General features: G+C 42.1%; 1 protein-coding gene and 1 long non-coding RNA gene across 4 annotated transcripts in view; one reads left to right on the top strand and one right to left on the bottom strand.

Moving 5' to 3' along the window:
• The window catches only part of KERA (keratocan), a 48231-nt gene extending 40259 nt beyond the window's left edge, over positions 1-7972 (bottom strand). The window contains exons 1-2 of one of the 2 annotated variants that reach the window (XM_075600444.1): positions 7827-7972; positions 5301-6193 (exon numbers count right to left, since the gene is read on the bottom strand). In XM_075600444.1, coding sequence (XP_075456559.1) covers positions 5301-6186 — 886 coding nt within the window. In that variant the 5' untranslated portion in view covers positions 6187-6193; positions 7827-7972. The other variant, XM_075600445.1, reaches the window with a different exon arrangement.
• The window catches only part of LOC142495243 (uncharacterized), a 242228-nt gene that overhangs the window by 187508 nt on the left and 33727 nt on the right, over positions 1-20993 (top strand). The window lies entirely within an intron of this gene.

Here is a 20993-nt window from a genome sequence, read left to right as displayed (position 1 = left end):
TACTCTACAGCAGCTAACAGATAAGACTTTTATTAACAAGACTTTTTATATCTGTTCATTTCATGCTATGTGTTTGGGGCTGGGAGGCATGCTTATCTAAGGGAGTTGTGAATTAATTGCATAGTATCCACTAGAAATACTCCCAAGTGAATAGAAGCTTTGTTTCTCCCCCTGTGTTTGGAAGGTTTCCTGATATTAAGGAAAAGGCACAATAAAGCCTTGTTATAATTTCACCTTACAATCGTCTCCAATTCTGTACCTCTGTGAGCGTCCATCTACACACATAATATGATCATGGTTTGCCACTATGGCAGTCAATGGCCAACCTAAATAATTACAATTACAAAATACAATTAAATAAAATACCGTAGCAGCTAGCTGTTGTCGACTGATTCACAGGACAAAACCTTGGCCAATTCTCCAAATATCCTGCGAGGTTGGCCGCAGTAGATGTAATGGCCCATCTGAATAAGACAGGAGGGGTCCCTGCGTTTGAATGGGACTCACGCTGTGTGAATCCTACCGGGCTTCATCTGTCTGTAAGAGATACGCTGTATGAGAAAGACTGAATCAGTCACTCTACCTGCGCGCCTCTAACAGACGATCGCTGGGCTTTTATTTTAATCAAACAATATTTTAGTTTTTTTTTTTGTGTGTGTTACAGGCCCCGGTATGGTGTGCTTGTATCGCCCTGCTTTGTTTAAATCTCCTGGTCATGTGGGCCATGATGCGGGAGAATTTAAACATGGTGGGGATACCGGCACACCATATGTAACTCATGAAGCAGGGAGTCCCCGGACCTGAAATTAATGTGATTCAGCTCCGGAGACCCCCTGCTACAAAAATACTGTATGTTATTAAAATAAAATAAAAGCCTGCGATTGCCTGTTATAGACGCGCAGGTAGAGGGACTGATTCAATCTCACTCTTAGTGCGCGTCTCTTACAGACACGAGCAGCCTGGTAGGATTCACACAGCATGAGTCAAATGCAGGGACCCCCGCTGTATTAATCTCGATGGGCCATTAGTCTGGTTGCTGGGATCTCACAATGCGGGAGAGGATGCCGTACGAGACCTGCAAAGAGAGAGGGCCCAAACCAATAGTTCCAGCTGTATATTCGGACATTTACATCATCAAGAGGCAGGATAGATCTGAGTCTGTAAGAATTGCTCTCGGGAGACAGAGTGAGTTTTTCTCTCTGGGGCTCCTCTGTGCAGCTATTACAGACTGTCTGGCCTGGGACCATTAACACTGCTTTATTCCTCCCGGGCTGCACAATTTACTGTTTGCGGGGCCGTGAACGGACCGCGGATTTCAGCGTGTTGGTCCGCAGTGCCGGGGACAGCAAGTCTTGCTACATCTGTAGTACCGTCTATAGGCAACCTATATATTTTTATCATAGTTTGATAGAAAAACCTTCATCTGATCCATATGTGAATTTTAAAAAACATATGTACCCGACTAAGCCAAAAGGAAAACTTAATTTGAAAAAATCCTTTTAAATATACCGTATATATGTTCTTTATCAGTATGCTGCATACAGTATATATTGTTTTTTTACCCATGTAGTATTTACCCACTAGCTGGTAAAACAATATGATCTAAAAATATACTGTACAGTAGGGAAATGTATTTGCTATCTGCTAAGCATAGCACATTCCCTTGATTCTTTTTATTTTTACAGTTAGGATGATAGCACTACTGCCCTAGGTTGTGATCACGCAGTGTGTTATCTACATAGCCAGCTGGAAGAAAATACATAACGGGTACTTGACTGCATGTATATGGCACCGGAAGACACCTTGTGGCCCATTCCCTTCTTTGACCACCTGGCAATTTGCAGATTATTAACCTTCTGAATTTTAGGTCATTGACACAACTTGGCTATGCAACTGAACTAAGAGACTACAATGGCAAGTGATACATTCAACACAAGACATTACTATTCTATTTTATTCCACTACATTTCATTTTGTACACTCTTAATAATGTAGGTGTGAGAGAGAATGATTTATATCTCAAAAGTGGTAGTCACTTCAGCCTTTCGGTATATATGAGGAAGAACTTAAAAAAATGTACAGATATAGTGGGCTCCATTGTTCCCTCGGTTCTGATATTTTGGGATATGACGATATAGCAGACATTATTGAACCCATTTTTGCAATCCTCAAATTGTGTTATCGCTGGCTGAAGTTTAAATACAATATTCTGCGATTTGCTCTTGTTTTGGTGCCATTTGCAATGTAAAGCACAAAGTGATGTGATTTTGCAAATGTAATCATGTGATTTGGCAAGGTATTTGGAGCAATAACACCTGCTACATCTGTACTGTGATATTCTGCACTAACATTTGTCATTGAATCCTATGGAAACTATGAAATTCTGAGTTATACTAGAATATATATTGTGTTATCTGGAGATCAGTGTCTTGGGCAGGACTGTTCATTTCTATTGGCTTGGTTAATATGAAAGCACAGGTCTCAAACTACAGATGCAGCAAATATCATTGCTCCTGCTGATGACAAACACAACATATCACATTATAACACAGACTATCGCTGAGTTTACATAGGATTCAATGTCGGGTACAACGCATAATATCACTGCATACCCCACCATAACTCCGCAGTGGGAGCAATAACTTTGTTTAAAAAAATACACCTTTATTTAACCGGTCAGTGTGCTGTCTGGAGAAACATATAGCTTATTATATGAAGCAGTCGTTCTTAGATATTGTTTTAATACAGTAGGGGGTGTGTTGCTAAAGAAAAAGTATGAAAAATAGCCCGGAGGACAAAGGACATCAAAACGAACCATCTCAGTTCAGCCCTGTCAGACACAAAAAAAAGTGTTGTGGAAAAAACCAAAACTGTCAGTTTGACTGTACATAGATCTGACAAGGGTTGGCTCTGATGACCTTCCACTGATATCTTCACCCCTAGGGACTTATTTTGATGCAGGTGGTTTCGTTGAAGCTCTGTTGGAAGCTGTAAATTTGAAGAATATAAAAATAGTGTAGCCTGCAGGAATGTTCTGAGCGGTTTGCTTTTTGACCAAAATTGCTGAAAAATTTTACTTAATCTTAAATGTCAGCTTTTAAAAATATTTTAACAAATTTGGCATCCTTTTGGGCTTTTTGCTAAATTTAAATGTAATAATAATTATAATAATTGTTTGTTCTTGTATAGCGATGCTAGTTTTACATAGCGCTTTACAAAGACATTTTGCAGGCACAGGTCCCTGCCCCGTGGAGCTTGCAATCTATGTTTTTGGTGCCTGGGGCACAGGGAGATAAAGTTACTTGCCCAAGGTCATAAGGAGCCGATACCAGGAATTGAACCAGTTTCAAACTTAGTGCAGTCAGTGTGTTTACTCACTGAGCTGCTCCTTCTCTCAGTACATTTACAATAGTTGCTGTTCCTGTGTTTTTTTAAAACAAAATAATAATCCATGATCAATAGCATTTTTTCAGTTTTTCCTTAACTGTACTAGGATGTTTGCGATATTACATAACTGCGATATTTTGGAACCATGTTCATACTGGAACTCTAAAAGGAAAGGAAAATCAGCTATATTGCAACTTTTTGGACAAAAAACTTTGAATGAATCCCCAAAGAGAATAATAGAATATAGTATTAGGCATTTCACATAATTTCCATTTCTCTCTTTGGGGAGCTATAGTCTATACCAAGGATGCACAAACTGGGGGGCGTGAGATTTTCTGGGGGGGGGGGGGTGTTGACGGTTACAGAAGCCCTGCTCTTCCTTGAAGGCATTTCAATTAAATGCTCGGGGTCGCGCGAGGCCTCTGTAACTTTACTTACATTAACTGTACAGCAACGTGTCGCCATGGCAACCCGGCATCAAATGACGCCGTGGGGTCACATCACGTGACGTCACCATGGCAACATGACCCCGCTGCGTCATTTGATACCGGGGGGGGGGGAGAGGGGGAAAGCACAAGCAGGGATTGAGAGCAGGCAGGGGGGCGGAGGGAGAAGAGTTTGCATACCCCTGATCAACACTTCATACAGTCTAAAGAGGCATGACTGTCATAGTTAGCATATTTGTTCTTGCATAAATCACTTTCCCATATTCCTTGTGGATATGCATAACAGTTCAAGGTGATTGGGTTCAGCAGGTTTTACTGTAGAAGGGGGAAAAATCTCAATGTTTAAAAATGTGTGTGTCTGAAAGTGGCTTAGACTATGTTTCACACCAAATTGGGCTGAATTTAGTGCCTGTTGGTAATAGTATAGCATGGAATGTACAGTAACCTTGAGACTTATGTTGAGTATAATTATGGGGATGAGCGGCACAGAGGATTTAAAGTCTTCAGGCCTCCAGGCATACAAATTCAGAATGAAAAACAAAGGAGAAATAGAAAGCTTTCTTTTCACTGGTACTAAATTAGATACATACTTTATCCAATTTTAGTTATGTATATTGTTTCTACAATACATAGATCTGTACCAGGTCCATTATTTTCTATTTATGGAATTCCTGACCTTCTTCCCACTAACACAGAGCAGAAATTAGTTTGAGAGTACAATTTTGTTGTAGTGTTTCCCTGTTTGTGTTTAGAGGTTATTAGAGGTAATCAAGGTTGACCAATGAGAATCACCAACTGTAGTTATTGAATTTTTACCATTATCTAGAAAAACATTGTTTTGGTGATGCTGGAAGTGTATTGGTTTCTACTAAAGCATTTTGTTTTTCAAAAGTTTAAATTATACACATTTCTGTAAAATATTATAATGGGCACATATTGGATTAACAAGTAAAGAGAAAGCAAAGTACTGTAGTACCACATAAATTTAGTAGGAGGTTTTGAACATGGTTTATACTGTACTAGTTCTACTAGTGTAGACAAAGTGCAATAAATCATAGTGATTCAGCAAGTAATGGTTAAAATACAACACTTACAGCAGGGGTGCTCAACTCCAATTCCTAAGCCCCCCCCCGCCCCCACGCCCCCCTCACAGGTCAGATTTTCAAGATTTCTCAGCTTCAGCATAGGTGGCTCAGTCTTTGACTGAGCTTCTGATTGAGTCACCTGTGCTGAAGCTGGGCTATCCTGAAAACCCGATCTGTTGGGGGTTCTTGAGGACTGGAGTTGAGCACCCTTGATTTACATGAATGTTCTGGTACACTGTCTCATCAAGCACTGTACATGGTGCACTTAACACATTTTATTTACAAGTCTACTACAATTATTGTCACCCCACATTTTTTATAGGTATTTTAAAAAAAAACTGCAAATTCTCTAGTATGTGCTACTATTAAGAAATACACTTACTTTTTATCTTGTTGTGATCAAGGTGAAGACGCTCGAGATAAGCATTAACAAGAGGCACATATGTCAGATCATTGTAGGACAGTTGCAAGTCTAATAAAGAGGACACGTTAAACACGTTTGCAGGTATACCAGCATCTGATAGCTTATTGTAGTTCAGCCTAAGAAATGCTAATTTGGGTATGTCAATAAGGTAGTTGTTAGGAATTTCTTCAATATTATTGCTGTCTAAGTACAATTGTATGGTGTTCGATGGAAGGCTTAATGGCATTTTCTTGAGTGAGTTTTTAGCTACATTAAGTTGCATAAGACTCTTAAGCCCCTTTAATGTATTACTTTTAAAAGAACTATCGGTAAGTTTGTTATGATGTAAGTCCAGTAATGTGAGGTTGTTTAGATTGTCAAAGACTCCTTCTGGGATCTTCGAAATTTTATTTCTTGCTAAACGAAGCTGCTCTATGCTTTCTGGTAATGGTGCTGGTACTTCTTCTAAGTCATTGTCCTCTAGAAATAAGTAAAATAAACTCTTTAGATTTTTCAACAAATTCTTTTCGATTCCTTTGATGCTGATGTTATTTCTGTTTAAATTAATCCACTTTAGCTCTGTAGCATTTGCAAAAGATTTTTCATTGAGCGTTTCAATTAGGTTATTATGCAGGTAGAGATACCAAATTCTCGATGGGATTGGTGGCACTTCTTTCAGCCCTTTATTATCACAGTATAAAGCATTTGGAAAACTCGGAGGACAAAAGCATTCTTTGGGACATTCATTGGAAAGTATAGGGTTGGCTTCAGGGTTCATATCAGTGTAGGCTTGTGTCTCAGATCGAGTAGAGATGGAAATGGTCAAAACGAACATCAGAAATCTGCGAATTACGTGTGCATCCATTGCCGCCCTTAAAGAATGATAATAAATAAAGATGTTATTCAACTTAATAGAAAATAGTTTTTAAATACCAGTACAACCAAAACTGAATCAGTTATTTATTCCTCAAATTTAGATTTGGCATTTGTATTACATCATATAAGATACGTTGAGGGCCTTCCTACTTTTTTCACTCCACCCTTTGTGACATTTGAATTTAATTCTGTAGGATATCTCCAACAGGAGAAACAAATTACAATTTTCAGTAGTACTCAGTACTCCAGTTTCACTCTAGCACAATACCACCCTATTTATCAATTAAAATATACATTTTTCTGTTAAATGATATTATTTGCACCATCACCATTAGACTGAGGTGATGAATCACATTACAACTACTAGTAATAAAATAGTATTTATTATTGTTTTTCTTAAATACAAATACTGTGTCCTTTGGTACAGTACTGTACATGAGACTAATGGGAGTAGTACAAATTAATATCTCTGTTCAAATCAGTTATCAATTCGCAAATGTATTAATATGTTATTACTTTCAAGTCCCTAAAAAGGCATATGGATAAGATTTCCTATGACTACTTTGTACCAAAACAGAACAAATGAAAGAGCAATTCAACAGCTGTTTCCTGAGCATGGTCCTAAAACTTGGCAAAATCTGTTGAATTAATCAGTTGCCTCCAGCTAGTCGAGTGCACTTAGACAAACAATCTTATTTAACCATCTCTCTGAACATGGCGCCTTAGTAAAAAAAGAGGGAATTAGCAAAAGAAAGAAAAAGAACTGTATTGTCCATTTAGCATCTAGTTACATTTATAGCTTTTTTTTATTCTAAATAAAATAATGCATGTTCTAGTTTTTTTAAAACACAATTTAACTTTAGTTGGATTCTTGTTTGCTGTTTTTTATTCCTTTTTTGTAGTCACCAATACAATAAAAAAATATTATGCTGTTAGGATACATTGGAAATGTGCATGTTTTTAATGCGTAGGGTCTTCACATGTACAGTATAAATAAATGCTTTAGCTAAATTAAAATGGGTAGGGTTTTTTATATACAAATTCAGTGCTGTATTATAGTAGTATCAAAATATAGTTGATATAGTTGATGTAAAGTTCAAGCCTAACTGATGGAATTTAAGTTTGTCTATCATTACAGTAGATAAATAGTGCCTAAAGACTGAATTTGCAATTACACAGTACTATACCATACAATACATTAAATGAATGACAATCATACATATCCTATTACAACTAAAACTGTTACAAATCTGGAATCCTTCCAAAAAAGACAAAATAGTTGTAAGAAATGCTTGAAAGGTAACTAAATAAAATACATTATGGTTAAATAAGATTTGCATGCAGTTCAAAACTATCTCATGAATAAAATCAAGGAAGTAAATGTTAAATATTTTACCTTACAATTGTGGAATGTAGAACTGCTTTCTCAGAATATCTGAAGCCTGTAAGATTTCACCTTAAAGTGAAAACTCTTGGCTACCAGCAGATTGTTTTGATCTTGTCCTTTGAGGTTTAACTGCCTATTAAAGCAAGTGGGCTCCCCTGCAAACTCACTGACTAATTCCAAGTTCACTTTGTATAATCATAGCCATTGTTCTTAATTTGCTGTTGCTTCAGATTCAAGCTTACCTCAGTTTTCTTAGATCTTCTGTTGGTTTCAATTGGTCATTGGTCAGGCTAAGAGTTTGACTGATGCTACAATGCCTTTCTTTATGAATGCTGCCTAATATATATGCACCAGTGACTACGACATTTAACCCATAAAACAACTTAAGGCACCTCAGTAACTAAACAACCAAAAGTGAAGGACATTTCTGACTTTCATTTAAGTTGCTTGAGGGCACCCTGTCCCAACATTCATATTTCAGAAAATGCCAAAGATTATTTCAAGTATTGTTAACATGTTATGTGTAATACATATTTTGGTTATACATCAGTGTAAAAGGAAACAAAGCAAACAATAGTCACAGAGTATCTTTCAGAATAATGCTATCCTAGAAATTGAGATGACAAAGAATACAAAAATAAAGCCAGCTGTTTTTAAGGAAACATTTTATTTGTTTGTAAATGAAAACAGATGTCTATATCTATATTAATTGTACACATATAATTGAGATGTATGCTGGTGGACCGTTCATCTTCACATGTTCCCAGTGACTACAGATAAAACACATGAAAGAATGCACCAGCCTCAAATACAGTAGCGACAAGCTCATATTGAGTAATTTATATGAAGTACCTACTACAGTTATGCACTTGGACTTTGATTTGTTCGAATTTTAATTTAATTTAATTTTTTTCACAATGTAGTCCTACTGACTCTTCAATGTTCCAATTGGTTGAATGTTGAAAACGTCAGCTAATTAGAATAGCTTTTTCTATAGTAATATATTTTCATGACATACTGTATATCAGGGGTGACCAAATTAAAGAGCCACCAACAGTCCAGGTTTTAAGGATATCCCTACTTCAGGACAGGTGGCTCAATCAGTGGCTTGGTCATTTTGATTGAGCTACCTGTGCCGAAGCAGGGATATTCTTAAAACTTGGCCTGTTGGTGGCTCTTGAGGACTCCGTTTGGCACCCCTGACACATAATATATTATATATATAATATATACACACACAGGTGTAGCCCGACTAATTTTCCCCAGAGCCAGGAGTTGCTGCTTTAAAATAACAACTACCGACCATGGGAGAAGCTTCCAACTAAGCACTGCGGTTGTCTAGGGTGCCCATTCCCTGAAACCACACCATCAAGCTATCCTCAAACTTTTTCTGACTACTTCACATATAAGGTGAACTCCCTTGAGAATAGGAGCGACTCAGTGAGTAAAGACACTGGCTCTGATAACAATGACACTGAATTTGAAGCAGTGTCAGCTCCTTGTGACCTTGGGCAAGTCACTTTATCTCCCTGTACTTCAGGCATCAAAAACATAGATTGTAAACTCATCACGGACTGTCTGTAAAATTCCTATGTATTCCAAAACCTTAGAGGTTTTGCTGAAGCAGGCAGGTCGTGAATCTGTTCTGGGGAGGTCCAGAAGTATCCTTTGTTTTGTGTCACGTAGGAGGCTCCAGGAGTGGGTAGGACCTTGATGCCTGGAACAGCAGGGGCAAGCAAGGATTGTCAGGGTCTAAGGCAGGCAACAGGAAATGCAGTCGGGGTCGCAGGCAAGGGTCCAGGGCAGGCGGCACGAATCGTAGTCGGCAACACAGGCAGGGGTCCATTGCAGGGGCAGGAATTGTAGTCGGGGTCACAGGCAGAGGTCGGCGGCAGGGGATCAGGACTGGGACCAGGAAGCAGGACAAACGGTATAAGCCAATGATAGACAAGAACTTTCAATATGTAACAGCACTAATACAGAACGGAACAGATCAGGGAAGTGGGAGTCAGGACATAAAACAATGGGAAAGAGGAACAGGAAACTATAAAGGCAGATAGGGACAGAAGACAGGAAAACCCAAAAGGAGACAGAGGAAAACCCAGAGCAGACAGAAACGGCAGCACACCTGGTGGACAGTCAAAAGAACTGTGGCTGGGAGCTGAACGTCTGTCAAAGAAACCTCCACATTGCTAAATTCCAAGGCTACTACTCCCTATTCATTCTATTTGACCAGTCAGCAGCCTTTGATACTGTTGACAACCCACTTCTCTTTCCCACTCTCCCACACCCTTGCTGTTCAGGACATACTGTAGACATCTCCTGGCTTTCTTCATATTGTTGTCATTGTTCCTCTAGTGTTTCTATAAATACAGTAACTGCTTTCCTTCTCTGTTGCTCTACCTGTTGGTGTACCTCAAGACTTAGCTCTGGGACCTCTCCTTTGTTCTCTCTATGCACACATTCAGGTATTCCCTCATAGGTCCTCTACAATCTGGCTTCTGCATTACTCGCTCAACAGAAAAAATCCTCATCAAAATAGCTAATGCGGCCAAAGACCACGGTCATTACACCATGCTTGTATTACTCGACCTTTGCAGCTTTTGATACTGTGGACCACCCTCTTCACCGTCACATTCTCCATACACTTGATATCTGTAACAAAGCTTTATCCTGGATTTCTTCTACCCTCTCCCATTCTACTTTCAGTGTCTTGTTCGCTAACTTCTCCTTTGTTCTATCTGTTGTATACCTTAGGGATCTGTCCTGAGAACTCTTTTCTCTCTACACACTCTCTCTAGGTGACCTTATCACAATTTTGGGGTACAAATAACACCTTTATGCTAACAGCACAAAAAGTAGCTTTTCAGCCCCTGATCTTACACCTACTGTCTAGACCAGGGGTGGGGAACCTTTTTTCTGCCAAGGGCCATTTTGATATTTATAAAATCATTCGAGGGCCATACAAAATTATCAGCTTAAAAATGAGCCTGCTATATTTGGTCACACATTTAATTAACTCACCACTAATGTGATGGCTGGAACTGCTTCTCTTTGGGTGACTGACTGACTCTTGGGTGATGGGTGACTATGACTGACTGCGGGTTGGTGTCTACACACATGCACACACGTACACACACACCGGGCAGGGGGGAGGGAAATCAGACTCAGACCCACTCTCAGATTCTCAGACCCACTCTCAGATTCTCAGACTCACTCTCAGACTCTCAGACAGACTCAGACCCACACTCAGACCCGCTCTCAGACCCACTCTCAGACCCACTCTCAGACTCACTCTCACTCTCTCTGACACACACACACACACTCAGACGCACACACACACACACACACACTCTCAGACGCACACACAAACACACACACTCTCATACGCACACACACACGCACGCACACACACACACACACACACACACACACACACACACACACACACACACACACACACACACACACACACACACACACACACACACACATATACATACATTTAGCTAAGCCTGAGATTCTCTCCCATAAACAGGGAGGTGTGGACAGACTGACTATTGATACAGTACAGCTCTTCCTACCTAAAGCATGCTGTCCCAGAAGGAAGTTCCTCAGCTTGTTTGCTGTCACTCCCTTCCTCTCCTCTCCTCCCCCTTCCTCTCCTCTCCTCCTCCCCCTTCCTCTCCCCTCCAGCAGCGCCTGCAGTGGTTTGGGCTTCTCGGGTTGAGCTGACAGCCAGTGCAGAGCCGCACTTCTCACTGTAAACCCCGCACTGGCTGTCCTCTGGTAGTGCGCAGGTCAGCACAGCGTGGGGGATGCTGGGTTGGGGCTTCCCCGCCCTCAGTCCCAAGTTGGTAAGTTGGGTAGAGGGGGGGGGAGCGGGCCAACAGGCATCAGACAGGACACTCTGCTTGCCCTGCGGGACCTCTGCTCATGCTGAATCGCTGCCATTTTATTTATTTTTTTATTATTTTTTTTTTAAATATAAAGGGCAGGGCCGCACGGGGGCCGGACCAAATCATTTTGCGGCCCGCGGGCCAGACGTTCCCCACCCCTGGTCTAGACTAAGGTCTAAATGTCTCCCCACTATATCATCCTGGATGGCCCTCCGCCTACTGAAACTTAACATGTCAAAGATGGAGCTCCTCATACTTCCTCCCAAATTTTGCCCTACTGTCCCCTTCTCCATTACTGTTGACAGCACTATTATACACCCAGTATCACAAGCACGCTGCGTATGTGTCACATTTGACTCCCCCTTCACATTCACAATGTTCCTTAAAACTGTTTTATTTTTTATTTTTAACATTGCAAAGATACGCCCTTTCCTCTGTTGCTCTACAGCTAAAACTATAATATATGCCCTCCATTCTCTCCCATTTTGACTATTGGAACCTTCTACTGTCCAGCCTTCCTGCTTCTTACTTGTCGCCCCTGCAATCGATCCTAAACCCTGCTGCTAGAATTCCTGCACTCTCCTAAATCTGTCTGTGTGTCTCTCCTACGGAAATCCCTCTCCAGGTTCCTATTAAATCTTAATGTCGGGTTACATTAAAAAAAAATCCTTCTCTTTTTTAAGTCTGTACACTCCTTTTCCCCTCCTTACATCACAGTCCTAATTTCTCGCTATACAGATGTAGCATCTTGTATGTATCAGCTGCATAGTACAGTATGTACTGGTGCACAGTGTGCAAAGAGTTGACCATCCGTGGCACAGTGCATAGCAAAAAGGGAGGGAGGCATGCTATCTGATTGGCTGGCTTCCATCCCTTTTTGATGACATCACATCACTCCAAAAAAGGAAAGGCATCACATGGTACATCCACCAATCTGATTTGTGGATGTACCACGTGAGGGCTTCCCTTTTTTTTTGTTGACGTGATGTCATCTTAAAGGGAAGGAAGCATATGCTACCTGATTGGCTGGCTTCCCTCCCATTAAGATGACATCACATCATTAAAAAATGGAAGCTATCGCATGATATATCACCAATCGGATTGGTGAGTGTGCCATTTGTCAGTCAAATATAAGGCCTGTCATGTCTCATTTGACCCCTAGAGGCCGTCATATTAACATCTCCTGAACATGTTGGATTAGAAAGAAAAACACAGAACCACCTTGCTCACCATACAACGAGAGAATATATGAACGGTGCAAAGGGAGAATTACTAAACAAAACACAACTCAGTGACCAAGGGGGTCACTAAAAGTCCCTGCAAGCTGCACTCATTACGTAGTATAATATAGTATACATAAAGTACCAGTATATTAACTAGTACCAATAATTTGAAGGTGTATACAAGAACCAAATGGGAAGGTTCCACACAACCTAAACTATGACACGACAAACAAATTTATTACACAATAAACTCTGACGAAATGTCAGACATTAATGTATTTTCTGGGTATGCTTAACCCTTAACAGTATGGGTTTGCCATCTGTATATATGCTGTTCTTTTGCATGATGTTCTGGTGAGGCTAATAGCCGTGTTAATATATTTTGGACCCTAACCCCATATATACAGTATCTCTATGGGGCTATAAGGATAGGTTCATACTAAAATCTACAGTCACCATACATTTTCCGTCTCGCCCACTAGGAGATCTATTTTAGTTTTTTCTATTTAGTTGTTATTTTATGCATTTCGTCAGATTTTATTGTGTAATAAATTTGTTGTGTCATAGTTTAGGTTGTGTGGGATCTTCCCATTTGGTTTGTGTATATACCTTCAAATTATTGGTACTAGTTAATATACTGGTACTTTATGTATACTATATTATACTACGTAATGAGTGCAGCTTGCAGGGACTTTTAGTGACCCCCTTGGTCACTGAGTTGTGTTTTGGATTAGAAAGAAGGAAGATGAGAAGAAAAGAAAGGAAATAACAAATAAGTGAGAAGGAGTGGCTTAGTGAATAAAGACACTGTGTCGGCTCCTTGTGACCTTGGGCAAGTCACTTTATCTCCATGTGCCTCGGGCACCAAAAACATAGATTGTAAGCTCTACGGGGCAGGGACCTGTGCCTGCAAAATGTCTCTGTAAAGCGCTGCCTACAATTAGCAGCGCTATACAAGAACATGCTATTATTATTATTATAAGTCACTGGGCCTCTTCTGCAATCAACTGAGGATCATGGACTTCTTCGCATCATGCTGTTGAGGCTCATTGTGTTGTGGGGCAAGAGTTGGTGCCGTAGTTGGATGAGGAGAGTGAATGTTCATCCCGGCAAATGTAAGAAACACATTGATTGTATTTTACTTAATTGTGTATTTTTGTTTTTAGGATGCCCATTGACCTGCAATATGTTTATCTATACCCCTTTGAGGGTATAGATAAGCGCAGTGACAATCAATACATTTTTTGGCAAATGTTTATTGTTTATTAATTGTAATATATTTGATTTTTTTTTAGATTTCTTTTTAGGTTGCTCATTTATTGTCATTATGGTAATGCATGCCCATATTGTGGGCATGGTTTGCTACAGTGACAATCAATGGATATATTGTAAAATGTTTATTTTCATTTAAATGTAATGTATTTTATTTTGTAGTTCTTTGTAATTTTTAGGTTGGCCGTTTATTGCCATTGTGACAATCCATGTCCATAGTGTGGGCATGGTTAACCACTGTGACAATCAATGGGTAGAGGGGGTGGGAGGTAGGGTTAGTTGTCCCGGGGAGGGTGGTTAGGTCTCTTGGGTGGGTAGTGGGAGGGGTAGAAACCACTAAGCCTTAGGTTGTGGGAGGGTTTAACCCCTTCATTACCTTAGTGACTAAGGTCACAACCTTCCCAGTAGACCTAATCGCCCACCCTGGGGAAACTACCCTCTTTATCCACCTCTGTACCCCCAATAAACCAGTAACTTTGGCTTAACACCTTCATTGCCTTAGCGGCTAGCCGCTAAGATAATGAAGCTGTTTTTATTTTATTTTAATAACACAGTATTGAAGAAGGGGATCTTCAGAGCTGAACTTCATTAATTTTAGCTTCTGGGACCCCCTGCTTCCTGAGTTACAGGTCCCGGTATGGAATCGCCTGTTTGAGGCGCACATGGAGAGTGACTGATTATGTCTATTCTTACTGTGCAGAAAACATTCATTGGTATAAGCGCTCAAGCGCCGGATCTTTAAGATATATATGTATAGAAAAATAACGCATAAAAGAAGGCACAAGGTACGAGGCTAGTGGTATATATAGAGAGTAAATCAATATAACTCTCAGATGATATTAGGTCCTAAAAAGAGACAAGATAGCCCTGAAGGAAAAGAGTAATGAGACTAAACCCACTCCTCAAAACCTCATTGGGATAGTCCTAGAACCACTATTATAACACATGAAACAATTGAATGAATATACTCACACATTGGAAATGCCTATATCCTGTGCCCCTAGTTAGGCGTGCTGCTAGTAACAGAGTAGAAATGAGCAAAATTAGAGATACAGCGTAAAGCCAGGAGAGTGGGTCAAAAATTATGTAAAAATGTTTTCTTTATTACGTCCATTAAAAAACGGAGGTGTTACAGACCTTCTACGTGTTTCGTGCGCATTGCACTGTGTTAATCCTGATCAACCATAACGCTGCATCTGTACACCTGTTTGCCTCTTGCCTTCTGCTCAATGATGTCTTCAGTCTACCCTATTGTATCTAAAGCCCTATCCTGCCTAAAACCTTTCTCACTAACTGCTTCACAACACTTTCATTCTCTTCCCCTCAACATCAAGAACCCTCTATCACCATCTTTGTAGACATTTCTGAAAACACACCTCTTTAAAGAAGAATTTTGAGTAGCTCTAACGTACTAATCTTTTGACTAGTACTATACATTTCATATGCACCTACCATAACACCAACCATAATATATATATGTAAGTTCTCCCTACTTCGCAATTAGATTGTAAGGGTTTGGGGCCAGGGAATCCTATTCCTAATGTTTACTTCTATGCCTGCAGTGTGTATCCCCATTATGTCTTCTACTATTTTGTCACATGTATTACGGCTGTGAAGCGCTATGTACATGGATTATGTCTTCTACTATTTTGTCACGTGTGTTATGGCTGTGAAGCGCTATGTACATGGATGGCACTATACAAATAAAGTTATACATACAGTGGCGAGAAAATGTTTGTGAATGATAATTACGGAAATTACATAGTTTGTCTATGATAAACTTCTTTAATAAAAAACAGTCTTTTCTTAAATATCCAATAGGGTTTATATTAACCAATTCCATGTGTTTTGAAACAAAATGATGCATGAATTAGACAAAGAATGAGTAATTAAGAATCAGGGTATGTGCAAAAGTAAGTTAAACCCTGGTTTTATCAGCTACAGTAAATTAAAGGGGATAATTAGAATCAGGCGTTTAATTAATTAGGTAGATCTTCAGGGGTGAGTGTGGGAGGCTGCACCCTATATAAAGATCAGACATTTTGTGAGTTTGGTCTGCACCATACAGGTGTGTGGAAACATGTCATGCCATGATCAAAAGAAATCTCTGAGGACCTCAGAAACGCAGCATCAGTCTAGAAAGGGTTACAAAACCATTTGTAAAGATTTGGGGCTCCACCACTCCACTGTCTACAAATGGAGAAAGTTCAAGACTACAGTTATTCTACACAGGAGCGGTCATCCTACCAAAATCTCTCCAAGAACAAACTAGTAAATCATCCAGGAAGTCACAAAGAACCCCAGAGTAACATCCAAGCATCTGCAGGCCACTCTCATCTTGGCTAATGTGAGTGTTCATGACTTAACTATCAGAAAAAGACTGAACAAGAATGGTGTTCATGGAAGGATAGCCATGAGGAAACCACTGCTCTCTTAAAAGAAAATTGCTACCGGTCTGAAGTTCACAAAAGAGCACATACCCTGTAGATGATCCACAAGACTTCTGGAACAATGTTCTCTGGACAGACAAGTAAAAGGTAGAACTTTTGGGCCTCAATGACAAACGTTATGTTTGGCAAAAACCAAACACTGTGTTCATACAGGAGAACTTTATCCCAACCTTCAAGCATGGTGGTGGGAGTGTGATGGTTTGGGGTTACTTTGCTAGGACCTAGATGGCTTACCATCATTGACACAACCATTGCATTGTATCAGAAGAATCTAGAGGAGAATGTTAGGCATCTGTCCCTGAGCTGAAGCTGAACCGAAAGTGGGTCATGAGTTGAAGCAGTTCTGTAAGGAGGAGTGTACCAAAATTCCTCAAAACCGATGTGAGAGATTGACTAGCAGCTACAGGAAACGCTTAGTTGAAGTCATTGCTACTCAAGGGGATGCCACCAGGTAATGAATCTAATGGTTCACATATTTTTTCACACAGATATTGAATAGTGAATCATTTGTGGCTAAATGTTGAAAAAGTATCATCTTTTTTTACCATTTGTTTGATCAGGTTTTATCTATTATTAGGACTTAGATTATGATCTAATAACATTTTAGGTTTGAAATATGTGAAATAGAGCCCAAGGGATTCATAAACTTTTTCTCACCACTGTACATATATACTCGCCCGTGGTGACTTTATTAATACATTTAGGTGCAAGTTTCACCTGCATGCAGTTGAAACACAACTGTATTCAGTCTCCAAATGTCTCAAGGCAAACTGATCGTGGATGTCAGCTAGATGTCTCAAATATAATAATCCTGCCTAAATTAACCCCTATTGGGCCCTTTTTTATCCGAGTCAGTAACAGTACTATCTATTTGGTACCCAAAGCCCATTGTTTAGGTGTCATATTTGGTTATTCTCTTTTGTTATGCCTTCATCTTGCTGCTTTTGCTAAATATTGCCGCTTCGTCCTCTACGTAACATTGGTAAAATATTAAATTTCCTCTATTTCTCTACTACTAAAATTTTAATGCATGCCCTTATTCTTTCCCTTCTTGACTACAGCAAGCATTCTACTTCACTTTCAGCTTAGTCTCTGCTTCTCTCCTTCTGTTGGCTCCATATCAAACGCTGCATTCACTCCAAAATTATTTTCTCGTTCAACGCTCTCCAGTTCTCTACCCCTGCCTTCATTTTAGCTTTATTCTCTCGCTAAATCCCTACTTGCTTTTATGTTCTTCTCTTGCCTGTCTTCTGTCTACATACAGAAGAATGATACTCCTCCCACCGGAGAAAGGAACGATGCACCGCCGTATAGAAAAATAGCAAAGGCTGAAGTGGTGACTAGAAAAATTTATTGGAGCATAGTGGTTTCACGCCGAAGCGCTTTGTCACTCTTTGACAAACTACTGTAACGGTTTTTGTGAACCGGCCTGACCCACCCAACCTCACATTGGCCCCTGTGGTCTAACCGGTCCCCATTACAGTGTGATAGTGTCTGGTGGTGCACCTGTTGGCAACAGGACTCCTGAATCTCCCGCATGATGGTGTGTGGGGAGAACCCGTCCAGACAGGCAGCTGAGGTAGTGTGCTGAGTCCTACCTCTCCGCACCACGCGGATCCTCCATTCCTTGGGTTGTCACGCTCTCGTACCAATTATCGTACATGGGGCTCCGCTCTGCGGGGCAGCCACCACACCAGTACAATAAAGATTTGCTCAGATGCACCACCACATGTGTACCTGATCTAGGCTGGACTCATGTTGCACTACCTCAGGCTAGGCTCACTCTCTCAGTGTCTGCTGTAACTCCTTCCTCCCAGTCTGTGCTCCCTATGGTAAGTGTCTGGAATGGGCTAGAGTACTCTGGCTCTGCCATGCAGTACTTGGGGCGTCTACCTCTCTTGGTCAGCCTAGCGCAGACCCTCTCCAGGATTCCTGGCCACGTTAACAGGCTATCCCTTCTGGCGTCCTACCAACTAGCACTACCTCAAAGTGACTGGGTCAGCTATAGCCCGGCTCCAAACCCCTCACTCCTTTCAGGCCCCTAGGTCGTCCCTGCGAACTGACAATACCCTGTCAGCCCCTGACCACCCCTAGGTCCATCCTTACGTAGCACAGAGTGGCAGCAGACACTCTCCCTGTTTCCCAGTGTGCCTAGCTAGAGCCTGTCCTGTTGACAGATCTGATCTCAGCAGCTCGCCTCCAAATGTAACGGTTTTTGTGAACCGGCCTGACCCACCCAACCTCACATTGGCCCCTGTGGTCTAACCGGTCCCCATTACAGTGTGATAGTGTCTGGTGGTGCACCTGTTGGCAACAGGACTCCTGAGTCTCCCGCATGATGGTGTGTGGGGAGAACCCGTCCAGACAGGCAGCTGAGGTAGTGTGCTGAGTCCTACCTAGTTCCAGTGCAGCGCCTCCACCTCATCAGGGTCCCTTCGGTCACTTGGGGATGGTCCTGGCGAGGAACTCCTCTGTGGTGCTCTTCTCTGTACAATCACTCCACACATGTACACGAGAGGGTTTGTAATTAAGAGCATCTTTATTGCTTGAGGTGGGCTAGCTGCCCCTCGCAGTAGTTTCTCTAGCCACTCATAATCATTCAGTGCTTCCCTTTGAAAGGTGTAATTCTCCTTTAATAGGGATTCCCTATCCCAGCCGGGATGTCTTTACCCTGTGCCAGATCCCTGGACACAGTCTTCTTACTCAGCTACTATAACATAACTTTTACTCCTCTCAGAACTCTGGCAGACTACTCAGAACCACGCAGAACTAACTTTTAGACACAGTGCTGTGCCTTATGTATACTCTGGAACTGACACACCTCTGACATCACTAACCATGGAGTCAAAGCCTGTGACCACTCCCATCCATACACAGGGCACCTCACCAGGGTGTGAGGGCAAACCTCCATAATTACTGCTGGCATGCCCACAACTTACCAGGCCTTACTGTCAGCAGGAGAGATGACTGTAGCCATTTTACATGACCGCTACATTCTCCCCCTGGTGAATCCCATCGGCCTCGCTGGGACCTAAATTTGAATACCTTCTTCCAGGAAGCACTGCAACACAACACATAATTGTTAACATCCACAGATGGTACTATATAACAGAAAAATGACCACAGTGACATCTCGCCAAGCCCGCCCCGACCAGCAGCCACGAGCCCGCATAATGCCTTAGTACCCCCTAATAATAGTGACTCGGGTCAGGTTTTCTAACCTCTCTACCACCCATGTCCAGGACCGTGACATGATAGTGCCTAGGCAATCCCCTCTCGGGCCTATAGGTCACCCTGTGTTTGTGTATATTCCTCCCTATACTCCACACTCGCATCAAGTGATCTATTCTGTCCTCTGCCCTCCTTCCAGTAACTTCACTCTCCTTACTGACCAGGTACATCTTGATGGTTTCCCTAAGCCACCTTTCTCTGTTCTCTTCTATCTCCTCCATGAGGGGTTCAGGGACATAAGGGTACTCCAACCCGTGGGAAGACTTATATCGAGCCATTATTGCCCGTTCCGCTCTACTGATCCTAGTCAGGTCAGCCCTACCTGCCCTCCCAGGTAGCACCCATGACAGGGGTTCGTCAGGATCCACAGGGTCTGACAGTGTGTCGGGACCCATGGGCTCTATCTCCCTGTGCTCAATCTTAAACCACCAATCCTGCAGCTCCCTATCTCGCTGCTGAGGGGTGAATTCTCCCTCGGCCCACCAAAAATCGACTACATCCTCCCTTCGGATAAGGAATCGCGTACGATCCATCCAGGCCACATAACCTTCAAAGAGTGGGGCCCACCAACGGTGTTCCTTGAACCTGTGTGAATCCCCTGAGTCACTCTCTTCCGCATCCCCCCATGAAAATACCCCCAATGTCCGTGCCAACCGTGGTACGGACCACCGTGATGATCCTAGGGCCTTGTCCTCTGTTTTGTTGGTCGCAGGAGGCAACCACCGGCCTACCGCGGCCTTACCTAATTCTCCCCCTCCCCGAGAAATGCCCTCCGTAGCGCAACTGCGCTGTCTTTCCCCAGTCCGTCTCTCCTCCCCCCCCAAAGGTACGTCCACAAGTTCCAGGCTAGGCGGGGACCCCGTGGAACAGGTGATGGGGGCAGGGGTTTTACCTAGGGCGTGGGGTTGGGCGTAAGGGCAAGAGGGGATACGCCACGGGGCTACGACCCGTTCCCGGCTGTCCATTGACTGATCCAAGGAGGATAGCTCACCCTCCTCAGTCTGCGGTTCGCCCATCCAGCTCTTGGGCCCTTGAGATGATCGGGGACCTTCACCCGATCGCCGAAGCGTCGCTGCATCCTTCCCGTCTGTTCCGCCGTCGCCACCGGAAATGATGCCCTCTCCGGAACCGGAAGCGCCGCCATCTTGGGTTGGACCCCCATGCGGGATCTCTTCCTCGATGACGACATCCGGAAGCTCCGCCGTCGTCTCCACCGGAAGTGGTATCTTCTCCGCACGTGCGTCTTGGGCCTGGCACGGCCTTGTTTCCGCAACACCATCTACCGGAGCAAGGTAAGGAAGTGGCTTTCTTTTACCATTCCACAGGGGTGTAGG

This window comes from Ascaphus truei, chromosome 5 (assembly GCF_040206685.1).
Source record: "Ascaphus truei isolate aAscTru1 chromosome 5, aAscTru1.hap1, whole genome shotgun sequence".
Taxonomy (NCBI): Eukaryota; Metazoa; Chordata; class Amphibia; order Anura; family Ascaphidae; genus Ascaphus; species Ascaphus truei.
Note: the sequence above shows the minus strand (reverse complement) of the source record. Positions and strands in the feature narration are given on the sequence as shown.